At 34.3% G+C, this 24,242-nt stretch overlaps 2 protein-coding genes across 2 annotated transcripts; both read left to right on the top strand.

Moving 5' to 3' along the window:
- Nucleotides 1-12,549: 12,549 nt before the first annotated feature.
- Nucleotides 12,550-16,638, top strand: LOTGIDRAFT_172497 (hypothetical protein; the record flags this gene model as incomplete). Its single annotated transcript, XM_009049387.1, has 2 exons — nt 12,550-12,600; nt 16,201-16,638. 2 exons carry the CDS (start codon nt 12,550-12,552, stop codon nt 16,636-16,638), a joined length of 489 nt encoding a protein of 162 aa, XP_009047635.1.
- A 6,104-nt stretch (nt 16,639-22,742) lies between these two features.
- LOTGIDRAFT_172496 (hypothetical protein) lies at nt 22,743-23,936 on the top strand (the record flags this gene model as incomplete). Its single annotated transcript, XM_009049386.1, has 1 exon — nt 22,743-23,936. The coding sequence occupies one exon, from the start codon at nt 22,743-22,745 to the stop codon at nt 23,934-23,936; it is 1,194 nt and encodes a 397-aa protein (XP_009047634.1).
- Between the last annotated feature and the right edge of the window lie 306 nt (nt 23,937-24,242).

The following is a 24,242-nucleotide window of genomic DNA, read 5'->3' as shown; positions in this document are numbered from 1 at the left end:
ACCACAGACGCCTGTTTGAAAATTGGAATGATACAAATTGGTGCTATCAGTGTCCCCTATACACATACAATTTGGAGAAAACCTCTTTACACTCCCTTTAACAAAGGGTCTGATTATATCCATTACAAATATCGTTTTATTTCACAAGAAAATATATCAAGAGATACGAGTATTAATTTCCATAATTTGATACGCAAGCCAACGTCTATATAAATTCAGGAAGTTATCATATGATGTTGTGTACCAGTATGATCAATGGAACTATTATTCAGTCTCTATAAGCTGTGTTATGTATCGGACGTAATTGATCTGATTATCCTAACCTAGTCAAACCCAATTCGATTTATACTTTTTCCACTCGTGCATCTATAAGACCTACAGGAGAAAGGGATATCAACAAGTGGGTTTGGGTCAGGGTTCATTTTAAGCGGCTTCCCATAGAAGTTGTGAGTCCATATCCAATATTTTTATTATTATCCAAAACCCCGTCCCCTCAGATATAGAAACGCCCCTGGTAATAATATTGATCCAGTGTTCTCGACAATACTAAGACTATCTATTGTCAAGCGTGAAGTTACAGACTGTTAAAGTGACGTATGCCATTTTTGATAAATTCAACCTCTGTCACATAAAATCGAAATTTCTTCTTCTCGGTTTTCTAAATTTGGAATGTTTTTCCTTATAGATATTAAATCACCATTGCCAATCTCTAAAGAATAAGGGCAGAAAAACCTCCGTGTACTTTATCAAGTTGAATATTTGCCAAGTTCTTATTCTTCCTTCTTGACAATGTCAAGCTCTTCCCCCGCCATCTTCACAATGTCAAGCTCTTCCTCTTCTTTTGATGAAGGTTTCTTATATCTGTACTTCTTTATCTATTGTCGATTTTTGTTCTACTTCCAAGACACGGTCCGACTGTCAGGGGGAAGTAAGGGATTTTTCTCTATCTTCATGGATAACGTTGGAATGACTTATGTTCTATTTTGTGGGCTCCTATAACACAGTCGCTTAGAGTGGTAGTTCTTTACATATTATATTCTTATATATTCCTTTGAGATATTCTGATAAGATTACAAGTAAACAAGATGACCTTTTAATTATAATTCATAAACTAATTGTGACAATATTCAATACATAAATAAATTTCGTTCGTTATTTTGAGATATTTCCCTAATTTGATTAGAATGTGTTTTGTAAGAAAATACATCGTCGTGCAAATATCCGGAGATGCCAACATTACTCTATATCTTTACATTAACACGAGGTTTAACTCGGCATCTATCGTGATTACATGTCGAGAGCAATATCTATTTTTATCATTGATATACATTAAAGTATACTACCAAGAACTTTAACAGTTTATCATTTTCAAACAGTGAACGATTTGCCAAGCATCAAGTCATCGTCGTATCTACCAATTGAAGTCATGGTTTCAATTATATTGCAATAAACCTGGTTCACTTAGAATTACCTATGCAGTAGTGATTTTCTGAGCAATCAAAACGGTGTGACCGTATTCGCTGATAGTAAAATGAAGCGTATTGATTGTATAAGTAAAATAATAAGTAAAGAATATTTATTACATAACAACTGATATGAAATAAGCTGACCACGGTGCTACAAAATAGAAATATGTAATATTTTCAGGAGTAGTGTAGAAACCCCATTGAGACAGCTCCAATACTAGAAACCCTTCAACAGCTCAACTTCATCAGTTGACAAAACCATAAAAGGTATGAAACGTGTAACAGTCAAGTAATACATGTCCAAAGTAGAAGAAAACACGTCATATATAATCGTGTTCTAAAAACGTTCAATTTGGTGATACATTCACCAACGTTCCAAAAACAGTTTGATTAAAACATACGCCAAGGTTTTGTGGAATGTGGCGGAATGCATTTGAATCGAGAACGTCTTAATACAACAGTGGTAAATTCTCCATGAACACAATAAAAGCGCAGTAAAGACGCTGAACACTCGATTAGATATGCAAAGGAGACTTCGTAGCGTAATACCACGAGTTACATAGTCAGTCACTGTAAGATGGTCGCAGTCCGGTATGACGGGTGTATTGGATAGTTTGTATGTTATTTTTGGTAATAGTATTTTGGAGGAAGTAATATTTATACCCAGTAAATGAAGTCAAGTGGGCCGATATTAATAATATGTGACATATGGTATCTTGTTAATAAGTGTATTTATGATTGTCCTAGCCTCGTCCTACAGTTATGTTAACTAGTAGAACTGTCATTTGACTACAGACGTATAAATCATCGTATCAACACCACATGGGTTCAATATTCTGTTTTCTATGGTGTTAGCGATGTTATCATTTATTGGGGTCATTTATATATTTCCTTATAGGGTTTCGTGTTTCGAAATGTAATAAACTATATGGTAATTGTACTGTAAAAGCATTAGGTAAAGTAATGAAATAGACCATATACATTTCTACATGGTCCTTCATCAATTCAGATTTGCTCAGCAATATATAATTACAATACATATACCGTATTATTAACCGTTGAGTATTAGTCCCATTGACCTACTTTCGAAATAAAATTATATGAATGTTTTCGAACAAGTTACTTCCCTTGAAATGCATATGACAATAATGAAATGATACACACTGTTACATTGTCTTTCACGAATTCAGATTTTCACAACTATATAAGATTGTAGTAACCATAGATATTCTGTATTATTAATCAGATCATTTGTCCCATTGACGTACTTAAAATATATTGATATGAAAGTTTTGGGACAAGTTACTTCCCTTGATATACATATGGAAATAATACTGTAAAACACAGCGTATAGTAATTAAACAGGCCAACGATATTGAAAGATACACAGTTACATTGTCTCTCTGTAATTCAGGTTTGCAGTATAGTATGTAGTAAAAATATATATATATTCGACATGTTTGTCGCATTGACTTACTTTCGAAGCAAATATATAAGAAAGTTTAAGGACAAATGAAATGCATATGACAATTGTATGAAAATAGAACGTACAGTAATAAAATGATACACAATAAATAACATTATAGTAACCATGGATGTTCTGTATTATTAATCAGATTATTTGTCCTATTGACCTACTCGAAATATATTGATATGACAAGTTACTTCCCTTGAAATGCATTACAATAATTTTATAAAAACAAAGGGTGGGATTTAAATCACTAAAGCGCTAAAATTAGTAGTGTTAATTTTTAGGATCGGAGATTTCATACTACGAAACGAAACTTGGCGGAAGTTTTGGCGACGTGATGGAAACATGATGGAATCACACATTTATTTGAAAATGAATCAACACAAATCGGAAGCCTATTATTTTTCTCATCCTTCGTTATTTGTCTCCCAATTCTATGCATGATCCAAACAACACACAATAAAATCTTTGACAACAACCCAGAAATTTATCACGATCACGACAACGACGACAAGATCGTTTGATTTTCAAGGTTTCTTCACATAACTATCGTCTACATCCGTGTGTTTCAGATTTTATAAAAATACTATAGGTCTAGCCTTCTACTTAGGAGAATCCACTCATTCTTCTCACCAAATTTGTTGTTCTTGCAGGGAATATGCACATTGCCATAGGTTAGGAACTAAAAGTGCTCATATCCAAGTAAATTTTTATCCCGAAAACTTACACACCCACAAAGCTAAAATATCCAGGAAATATCCGCATGGACTTTCCAGACATGATTGTGAGAAAAACAGAACTCAAATATCTGCCTTAGGTTAGGGATAAAGTTAGGACATTTGTTCGAGGCGATTTTCTCTCTATAAACTATAAAGACCGAAAAATGACAAATATATATCTTTGCTAATTAGCCCAATTTTGCTAAACTTTTGGACTTTTCCTAATCCGGGACCAGGGACACGGAAACACTTGAAGTTACTTGTTCAAGTTTTTGTTTTTACGTTGTATTGTATGGCCCATTTTATTATGAGCTGTGAAAATGGATTATTGGTATTTGGTTCAAGCGCTGAATCACTAGAAAAAATATCTTAGTGCAAAAAAAACATTTCTTTCTTTTTATTTTTTAAAAAAAATCTCTGATTCCATAATATTAACGTCACCAAATTGAAAGTCTTTCGTTTCGTAGTATGAAATCTGCAATCATTACAATAAAAAATACTTATTTTAGCGCACTATGTTATTAGCGGTTGGGGCGGTAGTGCGGTTGGGATTTACAAGCCGCCCAAAAAAAAACAGCGTAAAGTAATGAATTTGGACATTTGCTGCATATACCTACCTTCGAAGTTAACATGGATAAAAACATGTAGTATAAATTGCTTCCCTTGAGAAGTAATTACCGCTATGTTTTATGCTATCCAAATGGTATTTTTTTAATATTATTGTCCTGTTGTTTAACGTGTCGACTTACCACCTTCTTCAGAATTATTAGTAGTTTTACGATCACATTTTTCCTTTACTTATATTTTTTAGTTATTTATTATGTTTTTATTTAAAAAATGATGCGTTTCATTCTATATTGCAGCTGTAAATGGATTTAAATTATCCAGTACAGATCAATGCTGAGAGGTTTTGTCAGGATCCTAAAGATAATAAAAGTATGTTTCTGTTCCTCATTCTTTCTCGTAGTTCTGTATAGTAAAATACTCAGTATTGATTGTACGGATGATGAAAATTCTCTGAATGAAATGTATTCTTGCCCAGCATTCCATTCTTAGTTCCTGTATAAACCATCTCAGGAAATTGGTCTTTAGTTTCTTTCAAATATTCAGAAAGTATAATTTGTATAAAGGAAATAGAATATTTTGGAAATGAGTTGTGCAGCATTGTTCGGAAATTGGGTCTGCGATCGAATACATGTCGTTATTTAAAACCATTCTGTGATTAGTTATCTTGATGTGAAGGACTTCACGTAGTCAACCAAATGTAATAGATATTTATTGACATTAAAACATGTGAAGTGAAAAGACTTTTTTTCTAATTCAATGTATTAAAACTTTAATTTCCCTGCTATAACTGGGATGTGATCTTATAACAATGAATAATATTACAATGTTATTGCAGTACATAACATAGTGTATTATTGAAGGTATACTGCCTCTTATGAGGCCAAATGGTCTTATGGATGACCAAAAATGTTAAACTTGAGTCTATGTTCATCAGTGGACTTGCCTAGTGTCAAAACTATACGCCTGAACAGTGGCGGAACCAAAGGGGGGGGGGGGGGGGGGGTTAGGCAGACGGGGCAAAAATCTTATAACTAGGTTAAAGATTCGGGCAGTCTCATATCTCGCCCCGCCCCCCTCGCCCCTTTTGGGCGTTAACCTGGCTCTGCCTATGCGCCTGAATCCCTTTATAATCCATTAAATCCACACAACTAACAAATTTTGGGAAACATTTTTCATTTATTACTTGGTATCTTCCATAGGCTTATATATTTATTGTATTTTTTGTCATGACACCTATATACTCTTATTGACCAACTTCGACTTAAAATTTTATGTCATTCTAAGATATAGTATTCCTTTAATACAGCGTGTAATGTTATTGCAATAAATTTTCATTGACTAGAACTTATCTCATGCTGCCGATACTTGTTTCCGGGAAAACAATCCTCATTAGAACAACAATATTGTTACAATTTATACGTATGAGAAGAATAAGAAATGTCACTGAACAGGAAAAAGAAATATACAAAGAGAATAATTAACAGAACAAAGAACCTCAAACTCATATTGATTTGAAAGCAGAAGGTCTGCAATCATATGATTCATTAGTCCGAAACACAAGGCTCTATTCCAGACTCTGATAGATATCTTGAAAGTTATTGGCTACACCGGCCACACCTATGGGTGGATGGCCATCCAGAATCTTACCCAGAACATGTTTGACTTTATTGTCACCACACAGGTACGAAATATGACCAAAATAGTTCAAGTATAAATCCGTACAAGCTACACCATTTCATTAAAATCTCGTCCAAAGTATGACAAAATCGAGAGTAAAAGTTGTTTAGTAGTGACTTCCTCCAAAATAGCAGTATTCTTTTCGCATGAATAGTTGACGTATATCAATATAATTTTAAAATTTAATATGCAGTTGACTATTATTATTGGAGATGATATCACTTGAGCACTTTGGTTTCAGAACCCAATAAATTTTATTTTAATTTGCATAGACCCAGAGGTCAGTTGCAAATGACATTGTGACACTTCGGGACCCTTAAATTTAACTTTCCAAAGAGCTGTGCTAAAAAAGAATTAAGTTAAACCATGTTTAATTTTACAATTACTTGCATAGGGGTTTTGAACTGGTTGAAAAAAGCTCGACCACGACTGCTGAATAAAATACGACTGACGATGTCGGTTAATTGTAACAGGGACTAATTTTGCACCAAAACTAAAGAGAAATCTTTGGGATTAAAGTATTCAATTTGTCTCCAGGCTCATGACCGAATTTCCTTTGTGTTAAGGATTGATTTAATTTGTGACCGACTTGTAAAAAATCGTTTGTTAAATTACCAATAGTACAAGCGAAGTGTCAGAATTATCTGGAAGAAGTCAGACAAGCGATGAGAAAAAATATCATACATCAGCCTTGATTTATAACCAACGAACCAGCTAAACTCTGATCAATATACACGTACACAGATCTTGATGAAATCTTTCTAACCATTTGATTTATAATTCTATCAAATGATTGCAATCATGGGTGCTAAACGATGCTATTTTGTATAAGTGAATTTTGTATCAGTGAAGTTTAGAATACATAGATATAAAATTGTCTTAATATTTGTATTGGTACATTGGGAAGTATAAATATTCCACGTCTCTGGGTAAGTTTTGATTAAGTTTTAATAAAGGATATAAACATCTAAGATATTTGTACCCGTGCGTTATTACTGATTTGTTTTGGTTAGATTGGGGTATTGTTGCAAGACATATAGTTGCATTTCAAACCAAAAAAAGAAATTCAGTTATCAATATTATTATTCGGAAATTTCATACGAATGAATAGACTTGTTTTACATGTCAGGCCCAAAAGGCGGAAAATCTGCATTATGCCGAGTTTGAACCTTAGCTGAGCTTCTTACTAATGGAATTGGAACGGGCACACGAACAGTTATGGTCGGTGATTTTGTCGCCGACTCAAATTTTGAGAAAAAATCTAGCGTGTGCTCGTGCTTTCACGACAAGATTATCGCGTTCCCGACAGGATTTATCGTTTCAAACCAGTTATAATTGTCTTCGATATACATTTCTATGGTCTGATAGTGTTTTTTCTCATTTTGAGAAATCATGTAGAAATAAATTCTGCGTCTTTAAGAATTGGTCTACTAGATTTCCCTGTAATACCTGATTATTATAATAATCTTTTTAGTCCCTTTTTTTCTCTCTTTTTTCTTGTAGTTAGCATACTTTTATATCAGACTTTCCAATTAATTTAGTTCGTGACAACGATATTTATTATTTCAAGCAAGTTTTAAAGGTTATATGTTAGTAAGTTCAATCAATATACAACTAAACATAATGACTAATAATGATATGCCTTAAGACATTATTTCCCTTTTCTTGAATCCTGTTGAAAGTTTAAAATAGATTTTTAACAACATAAAAAGGTGGAACTAACCAGTCATAAGAACAAATTTCAAAATCTACATCAAATGGATTATTTTCTTTTCAAAATAAATGATGTTCACCGACAATACACGTCAGTAACAGTGGCTCAACTTCCAAAGGGACTGGCTCTACCAAGTCCAAAGGGTCCCTCATGTAAGGCCCCCCCCCCACCCTCATAAAAAAATACAGAAGAGCAAAGAACTAAAAAAGAAATTTCTCGGGAGAGGAGTCCATTTAAGTCTGCGGGTCCCATTGATATGGTTAGGAAAATTTCAACAGACCTGTTTTAATCTTTCATGTACATTGCTAGTTTTATTTTAGAATAGAAAGGGGCATATAGTAATTCAGAATTCAAGTGTTTAAACTGATCAAAATTCATCATCAGATAATAGTGCTCAAGATATCTATAAATTACGACTTGGGGCCTTATTCTTGAAAACTTAAGATGATTTTAGTGTTCCATCCAGAATTCTGATTGGTCAATCTCTAAAATCAATTATAAATTTAATTTTTCTATCCAATCAGATAACTGTATTTCTTAAAATCTGGATTTATTTTAAGTTTTGGAGAATATTGCTCCCGAGCTACAACCACAATTGGCCAATCCAATTTTAAACTTAACTGCAATACATTCACGAAGGAATTCAGTATAACAAGAAAGGCACGATTTGAAGGCCAACACAAGGACTCACTCCACTAATTCATTTGCCATCTCTTCCCGTGTTAAAACGCAAAATTCAACCTTCTACAACTTTTTCCAGAAATCTCGTTGAAAGCTTTCCAATATGTAGAATGAAAGCCTGGTCAATCCTCAATGTCTCCTAATAAATTCAATATATGATGACCATGAAAATTTTGAGCTACTAAAATTGAAAGTAGACTCCTACCAGTTATACTCATCCGCTAGAGTTTGGCAGTTCACAAAATGACTATTTTTAGAATTAGCCTTCCGCCTTTAGGTCTCTCATTATCTCACCAAATCTTAAGGATAATGCAATTTCAGACATCAAATTCCAAATCTAGACCAAAAATTACCCAAATACAGGCATGCAAAAACCCCAAAAGGGAGAGAGAAAGAAGATTTCTAAAAATAGCCTGGACTACATTCCTATACAATCATAAAATGTTTTAGTGGAGTGAGTCCACAAGCTGCCTGCTCGCTTTACTAGACGGACTAATTATCTCCACTTAAACTAAATTCCTAGTAGACCGTACACTGGTCGCGATTCAAGATATACTGGTCATTTCCTCTTGATACAGTTCTCCCTGAATAGAGTGTGTATTCAAATTGGTCTGCTAGTGAAACCACGTTTCTCCTCTTAGATAGGCAGACGATATTCTGGGCCGCTAGTCAAAAACCTTTTTACAAATTATTTTGGTAAGTTTATTATTACTTATGTATTTTGTTTGGTTTGATGTATTACTATTTGCATTTCAACCAAATTGAAAGCATGTGCCTTTATCTACAGTACAATGATTATTCACATCTAACCGTTGCTTGAACAATCCCATATTATTCTCGTCATTAGAGACTAATAACCTCCCTTTGCAGACTATACCTCACCATTTAATATATCCAATCTGGAATCTCGTACTATTTTAGAGTAAACGGACGGTGATTGAAACTGTTGCAGATTGCACAAACCCGCTTGTCGATCAGTGATCGATGTGAAACTTGACGGGAAAGTACGCACTCGTGATCTTAATATTCATGAAAAATTTAAGAAAATTCGCTAAATGAACCGGGACCATCTATATTTCTGTTCAAAAGAACACGAGGTCTCGCTTTTTGTTCCATACCAACCAACCATTAGACGTCCTTTACATGTCTGCCCCAACCTTCACCACTGACAGGTGAAATCCAATTGGAAATATCTGCATTATGCCGAGAACCCTTGACTTCCAGATTAGCGTGTAAGTATCTAACTGAATGAGTCAGTGAATGCCAGAATAAAGAAGTGTTTATAAAACATTGAAATATTCACATAAATAGCAGGATTTTGTTTATAGTCAGAATTCAGTAGAAGACAATAGAGTCTGGTAGTGGTTCTTTGGGGGGTTTGTGTCATGATGTTCTTTAGAAGAACATTAAGACCAATATTATATTTCATGGGAATATAATACCTGATTACAGAAATCCTTTTAGTCACATCTAAAAACATTAGTTACTAGGGGTAATGGCATTTTTGTTTAAAACAGTCTTATTAATCGACTGGATTTATTCAGAGATTTCCATTTAGATGTTCGTGACAATGGTATTTATTATTTCAAAATACGTAAATAGATTATGTGTTAACAAATTTAATCAATATTCAACTAAAAATAATAAATAACGGCGAAAAGGTTTTTAGACACATCTAAAAAAAAACGTTTTTGTCTCATCCTTTTGTCATTTTCAAACAGACAATGCCTCTCAGTTGTATTCTTAAGAACATAGATAGTTTTTTGTTTCAAAGAGAAAGGGGGTTAGCAATCATACGTAAAATTAAAACTAATAAATAATCAGATAATAGAACTCAAGTTACAACCTTTCTGTTCATAACAATCAAAATTTATTTGCTGATGTTCTGGTTTCTAGCAACCTACCAGGTTCTCTTAATGATCTTTATTGAACTGACAATAAAACGTTTAACTGGCCAATCCAGTTTTTATCTGAACTGAAAGAAAGACAGAATTCAATATAACAAGTCAGGCCCTCCCACAAGCCCTAAAATATAATGGCGTTTTGCTAATGGAACTTGACTATTTTCCTAAACAAGAGAAAAGTGCTCCATGGTGAGTACTACTTGATTGATTTCCAATAAAAAGCAGAAGTTTTTCTCCACCAAATAACAGCTTTGTGCCTGTTATGCCATTGGAATCCTTCTCTTTTTTTATATACGTTGATACTATTTTCTACACATTGCCCATATTTTATTAATATTTACATACCTTCAAGGGCCTGTGGCCAACTCGCTTTACTAGAGTACTTGTTATCTTCACCTACTAAAACTCCTTTAAAGATAGATTGTAATGATCCGTTAAGATATTTTGTTAAGACGCGATTCAAGATATACCGGTCATTTCCTCTTACTACTCCTCTCTAAATAGATTACTCTAAAAATCAAAACCCGCAATACACGATTCTATGGTGCACGTTTCAAGAGGTAATAACCTCCCATTACTAGACCTCTTCACAGGCCATAGACAAACTGGTCCATCAGTCCAAACTTTTATACTAGGTACTCTGGTAAGTCACTATTCACTACTCTTTTCTTGATTCCTTTCAGGAGAGACCTCTATGCAAGTTTCTTTGGTATCTGGCAAAATCTGAAAGAAAAAACAATTTCAGACATCAAATTCCAAATCCAAACCAAATATTAGTTAAAAATAGGCATACAAAAATGAGAAAGAGGATTTCTAAATATGGCACGGACTACAATCATTTGAATAAAAAATGCAAGATACTTTGGTTAGTCTAGATTCGAGACTTACTGGTTAACTCCCCTTACTAGACATAAGATTTGAACGATATATACCCGGCTTACTATACACCGCTTCCTATACCCCACTTATTCTACACCTTTCTAGACAGACTATAGAATCAATCAGTCTATATTTACCTTTATAGTACAATTAGTTGTTTAAACATCTAGCTTTCTATTTCAAGGATTCGGACCACAAATTCAATGGCAATCCTTTATGAAAAATTGATCGCTTCAGATTCCAAACTTTGTCTTTAAATGGAATAATTTGAAATGGCCTTGAGATTGGATGCCAACAAAAAGTGTGTTATTGGGGTATTGATTATCGACACAGTTGCTTCAAGTTTTATCTTTCAATTTCGAATTTGCCTGTCAACACCGTGGTGTTAATAGTAAATTTAACAAGTGTGAAACAAATATACTGTAAAAATGCCTTCAGCACATTTCATCCCGTGAATCGACCAGACAGTAGTTTTCTCTTTATTTGATTTCACCAGACTTATTGAAATGTGTTTCGATTCGACGATAAAAGTACTTCTGAAAAAAATAACCGTCACTTCAATCTGTACGCTAATTTGTTTCGAATGAGTTCAGGCAATATTGGACAACACCAATCTGAATAAAGGGTGTAATTGGTAATTTCAGTAATATAGTCCAAGGTCATAGTCATTGAAAGAAATTACTAGTACTCGGTATTAAAAAAGGCGCCACTGCAATCTGTACAATATATTTAAATGAGTTCGCGGGCAATATTGAATTAACAAAGAGTGGCGAATTTTGTAATGCTAGTATTGATATAGATTATGGTCATAACTTCGTTAAACTGCACTGTTTTTTATATGAAACAAGCTTTACTTTAATCTGAAACTTACATTACAAGTTAAGTCGAGTAATTATGGTCGATTGACACAACACTGTTTCAAATGAAATCGGGCAATATTGAGCTTTCGGAAATAATAATGAAATAATGAATCTAGTAATTCTGGGATATATTTTATACTCGTAGATCAAATTATATATGCTCTGATCGAGAAATTAAGGTACTTGAGATGAAAGAAGCATCATATTGTTACAAGTTATGTCGAGACATTCTGGCAACCTAGTAACAGACATGCATCTGAAGAATTATATTCCACGTAAAAGTCGGGTGACTGTTGGTGATCAATACTGTCCGGCGTATCACGGGGTCAGATTTATTCTTAAGTGAATTTCTCCAGAAATAAGTATTGCTCTGGGTATGGCGAGCAAGAAGGGGATTCTAATTCTTGATTAATTCAGAGACTGAGTATATTTATATAATAAAACTCCGTACAAGCAAACTAATTCCGTTAACCACAAATCATGTCCAAAGCATTATAAAATCGGGAGCAGTAGTTGTATAGTAGTCCTAAAGCGAGAAGAACCATCACTACTGTATCTAATATCAGCATCACGAGATAGCACCAGATCTATGTTATAACTCTGTAGGAGAAATGAAATGGAATGAAATGAATGGAGATGTACGTCCTACTATTCTGCACCATGTAAGTCTGTAGGAGAGACCACATAGCTTCTAATGGGTTTAACCTTGAGTAATATAAAATAATCACGAACTGGACTCAAATCGTATAATTTGATAGTAACATTAAAGCGATAATGATAACAGTTAAAATCGATGGTTAGATGATTGGGTATCAAGGAAATCTAATTTATTCTATTTCCCCATAATTCAATTTGTCTAGATGGATAAAAGAGGTCTATAGTGATTTCAGAAGCTAGACCTCTATATAGAGTGGGCTCATTTTGTAGCTAGGCGAATCTGGGAAACGCCGGCTGTGGCATTCAGAATATTATTACATAACTGGTGATTTGTTGGGGGGAAGATTAATTTAATATGAGGAACGTCCAAATTCATATTGTGAGTTCAAAAGAACACAAACAATCAAGCATGACCTTAACATAGAGCTGGGCTCAATAAGGTTTTGGTACTCGAGGCGAGAAAAATCTAAGACCAATGGCCTTGACATCTGGAATCTTTTTTTTAATGTTTTTCTTGTTGATTATGAGAATGAAACTTCCACATTTTGCTATAAAAGTTCAACTAACATACAGCTTCTTATGAGAATATATATTTGGTTTAACTTAAATAATATCTACAATAGAATTATCCAATTCAGTATACAAAAATGTCATTGTATTTTTTATGCAGTGTGCACGAACTGAAGAATTTAAAAACCTCTGATATTTAATGGTTATAAATTCACAGATTATAAGAGGCTTTAGATCCAATTATCTCAGATTTAAAATGTCATATCACGGTCCTTTTATGATTTCTGATAACAAGATAAGTGTTTTATCGAAAAATAATAATTTCACTGGCCATAACCTTAATCTGGGGTTATATTTCTGACGATTGCCAGCGTTTGTCAGTGCATCTATATATATGGATCTCTGAAGAAGCTATTAAGCTGAAAGCGTGCTAAGATATATGTATATATGAATTGAATATGGATCAAATAACAACTTGTTCTCTCGAAAATGGATTAAAAGTGTTTCATTTTACCAAGAATTGATGACAACCCTATATAGTTACTTATATAAACTATATAAACTGTCCACGCCAACATTTTCTACTAAACTATTGATCTTTTAAGATTAACGTTTGCATACGCAGCAATTCAAGTCAATCATAAGTATCTATATAACCTTACTTAGTGCAGTTTTAATACCATGGACCTAAGACAGCATCCAGTTCATTCCTTAAATGTACTGTTACTATGCATTTAACCAGTTGACTTTGAATGATCATCATATTCTATAATCTGTATAGTGTAAAAGAGATTTGTGTAAAAGTATCGGGAACGACGTTTATAATTGAACCATTCTAATTTCCTGTCTGGAGTCTTGATGTAATTATGAAGTCACAATCGCAATTATCATCTTAGTCAAATGCTATGAGCGTTATAAACATCACTATCTGCTCGAGGGTTTCTGAAATTACAGACGTAGGATGAGAAAAAGAGGAAAAGGTGCAAATAGAAGCTATAATAATCAGTGATGTACAAAAAAATCATGATGTAATTATAGTAACTTAATGTTCACAGACAGCTTCGGGCTCTTTGGTCCTAGTCCATTATGATAGGTACTGGGGCGCCACCAAGACAGGTCACACTAATATTGTTGTAATAATATACCAATGGGTTTTCACCTCAGCATTGCTTATACTGTTTTTTTTTTAACATTTACTGCTCTAATATAGCTGAACATTTGAATTGACTCAAATCCCTCCCAAACATTTCGCAAAAACGAAATAAGTTTTATCATTTCTTTTTCTGATAATTTAATATATAAATACACAATTGTTACAGTTTCAAAATACTGGTTTCAGTTTCAATATTTAATTTTCATTGTGATATTCCTTTCTTAGACTGACATTTATTGGAGCCTGTAGTTCTTAATGTAACCTATGGAAATTATCCACCTATCGAAAATTGTTTATAAAGGCATTTAAAATGTCGACATTAACAAGCAGAAAGATTCAACCTTCGGGGCTGAAAACATGCTATCCCAGAACGAACTGTTTGCTTCGTAATCGATGATCTTCAAATGACATTAAGTAATTCAAAATACGAAGTATATTAATGCATAGCCATTATGGAACAACAATCATTGTTAAAAGTTATTTTCGACATGTTTTTTTTTCGTCGCTTTGACATTTTTTTAAAACTGTTGAAGGCTCCCGCACACGCAGAGAATTTGGCGCTCGCTAATAGCGCAGCGCCAATGGCGCGCTATTTTTTTTACCACACTACTCCCCGTACACGACGCGCCTTCCGCTCAACGGATAAATTTATTGAATCATGNCAAGATTACCCCTGCCTTTATAATATCCGATCGTCTTCGACATAATAATAACAATAACAACTGCATTCTCCCCTCTTCGTCATCGCTTGAACTATCACTGTTCAATAAATTTATCCTCAAGAATTGCTTTCGTCACTACTTCACTGGGCGCCGCCATCTTTAAATACCAATAACGAATGCGCGTTGTGTTCGTCGTCTGAGAAAGTCGCGCAAGGTGTGTCATCGGCCACGACCAGTCAAAAATTCAGCAATTATTATTTGTTAACTTTTATGCAACGATTCGATGTATTTCTCTCATCTTTGTGTCCATAGTGATGACATATGGCGCTGTATTTGGTTCAAAATAGGATCCAGATCTGATTGTATAAACTCTTAAAATCGCGTGGTCATTTCTTAGGTAGAAATGACTAATCTTATAAAATTGAAGTATTTTTACGTGTTTTATCTCTTATCTTATTTACTTTTTTCAATTTGAGTCTTCTAGAACCTAATTTTAACCTTAGACTTTGTAGAACGCGGAACGCGAATTTAACCTTTGGAACTTCACTACTGGATCTTGTTCGCTGAATCGTAATCTTTCGACTTTCTTCATTGGATTGTGTTAGCTGAATTGTAACCTTGAATATTACGGAAATTAAATTAGATCACGTGGCATTTTCTGCATATCATTATTATTCGTGTTTTTAATGAGATATAGGACTCACCCCACTAAATCATTTTATGCAAATGATTGTATAGTATCTGTATAGTCCAGGCTGTTTTTAGAAATCTTCTTTCTCTCTCCCTTTTTTTGCATGCCTATTTTTGGTAATTTATGGTCTAGATTTGGAATGTGATGTCTGAAATTGCATTATCTTTAAGATTTGGTGAGATGATGAGAGACATAAAGGCGGAAGGCCAATTCTAAATATAGTCGTTTAGTGAAGTGCCAAACTCTAGCGGATGAGTATACTACTGGTCTACTTTCAATTTTAGTAGCTCAAAATTTTCATGGTCTTCATATATTGAATTTATTAGGAGACATTGAGAATTGGTCAGGCTTTCATTCGACATATTGGAAAGCTTTCAACGAGATTTCTGGAAAATGTTGTAGAAGGTTGAATTTCGTGTTTTAACATGGGAAGAGATGGCAAATGAATTAGTGGAGTGAGTCCATGTTATGCTCAGGAAATACACGGAGTTATTTTTTCTTTGGGTAATTTATTTCTCATTAAAAACACGAATAATAATGATATGCAGAAAGTGTCTTGTGATCTAATTTAATTTCCGTAATATTCAAGGTAACGATTCAGCTAACACAATCCAATGAAGAAAGTCGAAAGATTACGATTCAGCGAATACGAGCCAGTGGAGAAGTTCTAAAGATCACGATTCAGCGAACACGATCCAGTGAAGAAAGTCGAAAGATTACGATTCAGCGAATACGATCCAGTGGAGAAGTTCTAAAGATCACGATTCAGCGAACACGATCCAGTGAAGAAAGTCGAAAGATTACGATTTCGCGAATACGATCCAGTGGAGAAGTTCTAAAGATCACGATTCAGCGAACACGATCCAGTGAAGAAAGTCGAAAGATTACGATTCAGCGAACAAGATCCAGTAGTGAAATTCCAGAGGTTAAATTCGCGTTCTGCGTTCTACAAAGTCTAAGGTTAAAATTAGGTTCTAGAAGACTCAAATTGAAAAAAGTAAATAAGATAAGAGATAAAAAGGGATAAGAGGGAAAGAATACTGTCAAACGTCTCGATAATACTATAAGATGAAGATGTTGAAAGAGCGTTACATAAGCGGCGTTAATAACGCTCGGCGAATGCCGACGAACGCTAAGAAACGTTGGCGATGCATTTGACAGGCGTCCGACGGACGTTACACAGGCGTTACGCAAGCGTTACCCAAGCGCTAGCCACGCGCTGGACACTCGACCCTGATGGGTCAGCGTCCGCGTAGCGTCCAGTAAACGTCCTAACTTTCAATAACATTCGAGTAATAACGCGTAAGTATGGTTTTGATAGAACGTCGTGAATATCGTTAATATCAGATATTTATTAATCTTGCGTCCAGAAAAACTCAATTGACGTTTAAAATGTTATGTATATAAATCTCTCATGAATGTGTCATTTTATTCCAGGAATAGAATTTATAGGTTGACACTTTCTGGATAAATATCAAATATCACACAAACAGTCAGGGATTAAATATTTATTTTATTGCTATTTAAATTAATTATCCTAAAGTTATTATCAAGGTTTTGAAATAAAGTTTCCCGTTCTGCAGATCTAAAGTACAAAACACAATTGTTTGTTTCGGTGAACAGGAATCGGAAATAAAATGAAATGATTTTTATGCACTACATTGTATTTATCTGCGCTTGACTGAGTTAAGCAGTAAAGGATATTTCGCAATCAGAACTATTCTTAGAGATGGTGGTCCGGAACGGTGATCATGCACCAACTCGCAGGTGAGCATGACCTGTAGTTAGCACGTATTGCAACGGAATTTAAATTCAACATGATTAAAAATAATCTATTAATTGATCTTGTTCATCAACCCAGAGAGCGGGTTCTACATACCACCTAAATAAAATATAATGAATTTAACGTCCTGCTTTTCTGCACCTTATTAAAACGGGCATCGCCATGCAATGTGCAATAAATGGAAAATTCGCGATGACAGTGGCATAAAACAACCTATTTGTTGTGCACCGTTTAATATCAATCATATTCGTTCCATTCTAGTGTCAACGTAACTTGACGCTATATAGACTGTATTAGTGCTGGTGCGCTAGCATTACGATTAAGCAAACAAAAAATTCTCATTAAAAATTTTGAGTTTTATAGAATTAGACGTTGGATTTCTTTTGACGTTTTAATTTATTTACTACGTGATGGTTGTGGGTTTCTTAGTTGATTTTTTTAATATCTGAGTAGACAGACATATTATCCTGGGTCAAACAGTTCTGTAACTAATATTTGATATCACTCTAACATTGCTTCAAACAGTGCATAATGAGAGTTACACCAAAGATCTGGAATATATCACAGTAAAGCGCCGAAAGGATTAGACATTCATCAGAAGTGACAGGGATTCGTTCCATTCATTACGGAGGTAAATTAAGCTGAAAGAAACTAAAGTCTCTTCCGATTCATTTGCCCTTGTAAGACTTACTTAGTGCACTAGTTAATCGCCGGTAAATAGAATAATCAAGAATTGACACGATATCGACAATAAAGTTTTATATCGACATTAGACATTCAATATCGACAATAGACTTGACGTTCTCTATCGACAATACACACTATATCGACAATAGACGTTTTATATCGACAAAAGACGATCTATATCGACCATAGACACTCTATATCGACGATATCGTTCCTTATCAACAATATACATCCTGAATCGACAATATACATCCTGAATCGACAATAGACGTACTTTATCGACAAAGACATCAATATCGACAAAAGACGTTTTACATTGACTTTAGACGTTCTATATCAACAATAGATGTTATATATCGATAACATACGTTATATATATATCGACAATAAACGTTCTATATTGGCAAAAGACCCCATGTAGGCAATAACTTAAACATCGACAATAGACGTTCTTTATCGACTATAAACATTCTTTATCAATAAATAAACAAAGTACTAACGTTCTTTGTCAACAACAGACGCTCCCTTTCAACTTTAGACGTTCTATATCGACAATAGACGTTCTTTCTAAACAATTGACGTTCTATATCGATAATAAACGTTCTATATCGATAATAAACGTTCTATATCGATAATAAACGTTCGTTACGTTGAATATCGCCATTCTTTACATCGACAATAAATGCTTACTTTGACAATAGATGTCCGATATTGTCTTACTTTCTATTATGTTCTATTTAAACCCTTTAAATTATTTAAAAGACAGATTAAGCAGGTCAACAAAATCTGTAAACAAATTAGTTTTGTAAAAGCATCAGAAAACAAGTCTTAGCTAGTTTACGACACATTTCAAGAGTTGTCTTCTAAGCAGAGTAATTTGTATAATGGCACTTATCAAGACGATAAAGCATGCCAAAATCAGAATCTACCTCCTTTACACATGTTTACAGGACACTAGAAATAAATGAAAGGTTTAAATTTAACCAGTTTATAGAATATGAACATTAATAGATTGTAACAAGTTCAAATATTGTTATTAAATCAATTGAACACTTGATGGCAATTATAATATATCAAAACCTGACTAGAGTTCTGTCAGCCTTCGGCAACATGGAGTTACTGTGACTTTTTGAAAGGAAACAACCAATTTTTACGAGAAAAACAGATGTACACGAGGATCCTGTCTACCATCTGGCTCTCGTCCTCTTGGCAGTTCGTGACGTTCTTGAAAATATCGACAAATTAGCTCACCTGAATCTAATATGCGATTTCGAGCAGGTTCAATTTAAGCGGTATCGCAACGCAATTTCCGATTCAAAATGACACATTTGCGATTAAATATTTCCTTTGATTAGCCAAAATTAAAATTTATCACGACAATCTGCGAATCAAACTAAAATGTATATTTGAAGGTTAACTACAGGAATATTTAACATTGCTACCGAATTTTTAAGAAATGCTTATCAAAATTTAACTTGATTGGCCAAAACATAAGAATGTATTTTTTTTTTTTGCTTATCAAAATTTTCAATCTAAATTGAACCCTGACTTTAAGTACACTCATCAACTAAACACGTGTCTATAAATAGCATATGCGAATATTTTCAATTTAATATTCAATGGAATCCTATACGTTTCTCTATTCGTCTCATCAAATTATCTAGACAAGAATTTATATTAATTCCCAACCTCTAAATATTTTACTAAACCTTATCTTGAATATAGAACAATGATCCAGTTAGATAATTAAATTGCGAGTGAAATTTAATTCCGAATTATCTTACGGCAGATAAAACAGTCACTTTCAGAAATCATAATCAGAGAAAATTCGCAACGGAGATGTTCAGCCAGTTTTAAATTTCAGTTGTAAAATGTTGGTTGTTTCAACTTTTTTTTGATGGATTTCATTACCCCTTTACTATTTCGTAATTTTGGCCTCCTCTGCAATCTTTTTCATGTTGGAGAATATAGTCCGACTGTAAATACATGCTGAATAACTAAAATTATAATTGTAAAATAAAATGATGCTATAAAGTGCTTCATTCCCCCTGCTAATTCCCCCATCAAACGAATGAAACGAAATTTTATCACTATTTCCTTCGTTATCGATGCAGGTACAAAAGCAAGACAGCCTGTTAATGGTCGATAATGCTCTTTTGTTCAAGTACAAACTTTGTCAACTGATGGTTTTGTGTAGGTGATGGATTATACAAATTGATGAAATTGTGCCTTTTTTGTACTCTAAATGATTGACATAGTAGATCCATGTCCAAACAAGCGTTCATTGTTGTAACTCATTGGATCAGCAAGGGGTAGAATATACTAACGAATCACAAAACGAATCTCGAAATTCAAAACAACAGTTTGGCACAACAGTATAGATGCATCAATAGAACTTACGAGGAAGTATATCAATCTTAAATGAGGAAGTACCTCAAATTATAAGAAAAGTCAATAATCGCAAGTTTTCTCGATTTATTTTTTTTGCAAAACTTGATAAATCGACCTCTTTATGTTTCAAGTTCTAAAATTGATTTCGTAAAACAAAGAATAATCACGGAATTGACAACATTCAATCGAACGTGACGAGATGAGGAAGGACGTAGAGAGAGAAGTGCTCTTAGGCACCCCGAATCACAGCTGCCGGCAAAATGAAGGTACCAATGGCATATTCTGAAATTCGTGAAATAAAAGATAATAACAATATTCAGTGTGTTAAGATAAATACTTTATTAGATAAATATATCGTTAGCATGCTCACTTTTGTCTTACACATGTTATACCTCTGCGATAATGTTGACGTATCCAGACGGATTGTGATTTATTAGTTAAGTATACGTACTTCTGAACAGACAGTAACATTACGTTACATTTCGTTAACGAAACTAGACTGAAATAGTCCAAACATGCAATTTAATGTATGCAATCAGAGCAATTTATCAGCGCAGCTGCATTTGGCCTTTTGTGTTTGCCCGGGTGTTTATCAATTCCACATGGTGCAATACTGGTTTTTTTATAATTTAATATCATGTAAGGATTCCTTATGTGATTGCATACAATAAGAATCGAAAGGCTTGAAAACAAGATATATCTTGGAGGCGTTATATCTGATTAAGTCGCGGTGTATATCATGTTTTTATGTTGTGTAACGTCTTGCGGTGTTATCATAAACTAATGGTATTTTGACATATTCCAGATTTACATAAACATCACGTGGCAGATCGAGTGTATTAAAGGAGTGCAGTCAGTTCCTGCACTAGACATTTGACCTGACGTTAGTTTGACTGGATAATTGTCCTCACTCGTGAACAATCACTTTTCATTGAGAATAGACGAGTTACTGTGAACGATGCGGTGATCGATGTGGGATATCGATACAGCAGAAAATATCAGAAGTGATTCTTGTTCGTATCCGTAACTAGTAAACCATTTTCCACTGTACTGATCATCTTCCTCCGGACACCATTATCGATACAGTAATAAAAGAAACTATACTGGTTCTAATGTACCATTTACTACTGCAGTTATATTCTCCCACCGGCCAACTTTCTCTATTTCCTTTATACATATTGATGTATTGATTTACACTATTCTTTTGCTATTTTTTCAGGTTTATTCTGCATGATAAAGTACACGAAGCTTTTAGTGACGAGAAACTAGTGAATAAAATCTATAAAATGATCAAACTGTTACAAAAGTGAACAAATACAATGAAATGCTCTTTTAGATTATTCAAGAGGTAACAGAAAAACAAAACCAAATGTCAATAATATCTACAGTGGAATATTCAAGACGAATTGTAGTATTATAGGATTAGTTCGTGATACCGGGAATAAACCGTTTTATATCGTGTATTTAGGAAGTAAGGAATAAACTAATGTATTTCACAGTTAACATCTACCAAACCATTTACGAGCTTCATATAAATGTTATGGATTCTAAAAGTTCTAAAGTTTTAAAATGGAATTCGTGCGTTAGTCACATTTAAGTTGTTATCGTATTTAATTCTTGTACACTATAGTTTATCGCTCTTACAGTGACTATTACGGATTACAGAATAACTGCAATTTAATCTCTATTTACCAGATAAAGTGTTGCATTATATTACATGGTAACTGAATGTGCGTGTGTACAAAAACCTACGTTATAAAAACAATTTGAGGAATTCGACCTCATTCCTTGAACGGAATTTGTTTATCTATGGGCATCTGGAAAAATATATTCGTCGGTCTTTTTTCAAAATCAAAGTGTGGTCTGATATTAAAACCAATGTGCCTCATGATTTAGATGCGTTCTAGCTCGTCCTATGCTGCTGTCAAGAGTTTCGGATAATGAAATGAATCGTCAGGACAGCTGATATGGGGAATGGATTAAATTGACAATTCTTGGTACAGAAAGGTAAACGATCTCACTGAGCGAAAATTCAACTACAGGAACAACATTAATAAGTGGAGACTCTCGGCAGATTTCAAAAGTGATTAAAATGTCATCATTCAGATGGTATTAATCAGGAAATCTTCTGGGGTTGTATCGCAGACAGAAAGCTCTGCACAAATTCCCAAAACGTCTTTAAAATGTGACCATTTGAATAGTTCTTTGGCGTATCGTTAAGAAAAATTACGAATCCGATTAAATTCTAAATTTGTGATGTTTTTCTAAAAATGGGAGACTTAACCTTAATAGTGATGCCTGGCGAGGATTTTAACTCTACCTTCTCGTTAAGTACTATTACAGAACATCCATTAGCAGAGTTTAGAGTAGAGAATATGACCTACTATTTGGAGTACCAGGTGGCAGAAACTTTGATGGAGTTCATCACCCCGATATTATCTTTTGGTGGTATTATTGGCAATATTATAACCATCATAATCTTGGTAAAATCATCCCTGAGAAAGTCGACCACCTGCTGGTATATGACTGTCATGGCTATTCTGGATATAGTCACCCTGTTATTTCAGTTAATCTGGTTGTTTATCCGACCGAAAATTCATCCCAAACATTTCAGTGGTTGGATATGTGGAATTATTTTCGGAGTTTTCTTCTTCGCTATTCATTACAACGTTTTTCTCTTGGTCGCAATGACAATAGAAAGGTACATTGCCGTTAGATTTCCAATTCGTGCCCAGAAATTACTTAATAAAAGAAGAACGGTGATTATCATATCGGGTTTAGGGTTTTTGTCATTGCTTGTGAACGCTCATCATCTCGCGACAAGAATGTGTGCTCGCCATCCCGATACTAGTGAAGTAATTTGCGTAGCTGACGTCGGAAACGAAACATTTACTAACCTAGTGTGGCCATGGATAGATGCCACCCTTTATTGTTTTGTGCCTCTGTTTTTCCTCATCGTTTTTAATATTTTAATTGTACGTCAGCTGCGACGTGCCAGTCGACGTCAACGTGAAATGGTCATAAGAAAAAGTGGAGGACGGTTTGCTAGTAATCAAGCTCAAGTAACGTTAATGCTTCTACTGGTATCAGTTTCCTTTGTGTTTCTAGTTACCCCTATAGCCTTGATTATCCTGATTGAACGCTATGCGTGGGATAGAACCACCGCTCACGATAAAGCGACTCATCATCTGTTACGAAGATTAGCAGGTGCCTTAATGTTCACCAATCATTCCTTAAACTTCGTTCTGTATTGTCTAAGTGGTCGACGGTTTCGGACAGCAACGAAGGCGTTGTTTTGTTGTCGTAAAATAAACGGTGGTCGGATTGAAATGACTACAATAGCATCCAAAAATATAGTTTCAGCTAAGAGTAATCGGTCGTCTACCAATATTGAAGGACCTGATTCCATCAGTGATGAGGATGCTGTGTCACTTCCGTGTGAATTCCGCAATGAACCTCTCTGATAAACCAACTGCGTTCGAGTTTCGCATGTGTTAAATAACTGCAATACGTCACATAGCGTTTTGTATTGTACAACTGAACTTTGTTCATTTTCGTATTTTTGAATTAGTTCAGAAAAAACTACCTTGCCCTCAAAAGCACGACATTATCTTCATTACCTAAAAAATATATACTTTGAAGCACCTGGTTCTGAAGCACCGATTTATGTCATATAAATAAGTTAAAGCAGAGAAGACAACCCGTATCTTGGTATCTGGTAGTGTTAATAGCTTACTGTAGGCAGGGCAAACCAATTTTGGACCAATTTT

This window comes from Lottia gigantea (assembly GCF_000327385.1).
Source record: "Lottia gigantea unplaced genomic scaffold LOTGIsca_135, whole genome shotgun sequence".
Taxonomy (NCBI): domain Eukaryota; kingdom Metazoa; phylum Mollusca; class Gastropoda; family Lottiidae; genus Lottia; species Lottia gigantea.
Note: the sequence above shows the minus strand (reverse complement) of the source record. Positions and strands in the feature narration are given on the sequence as shown.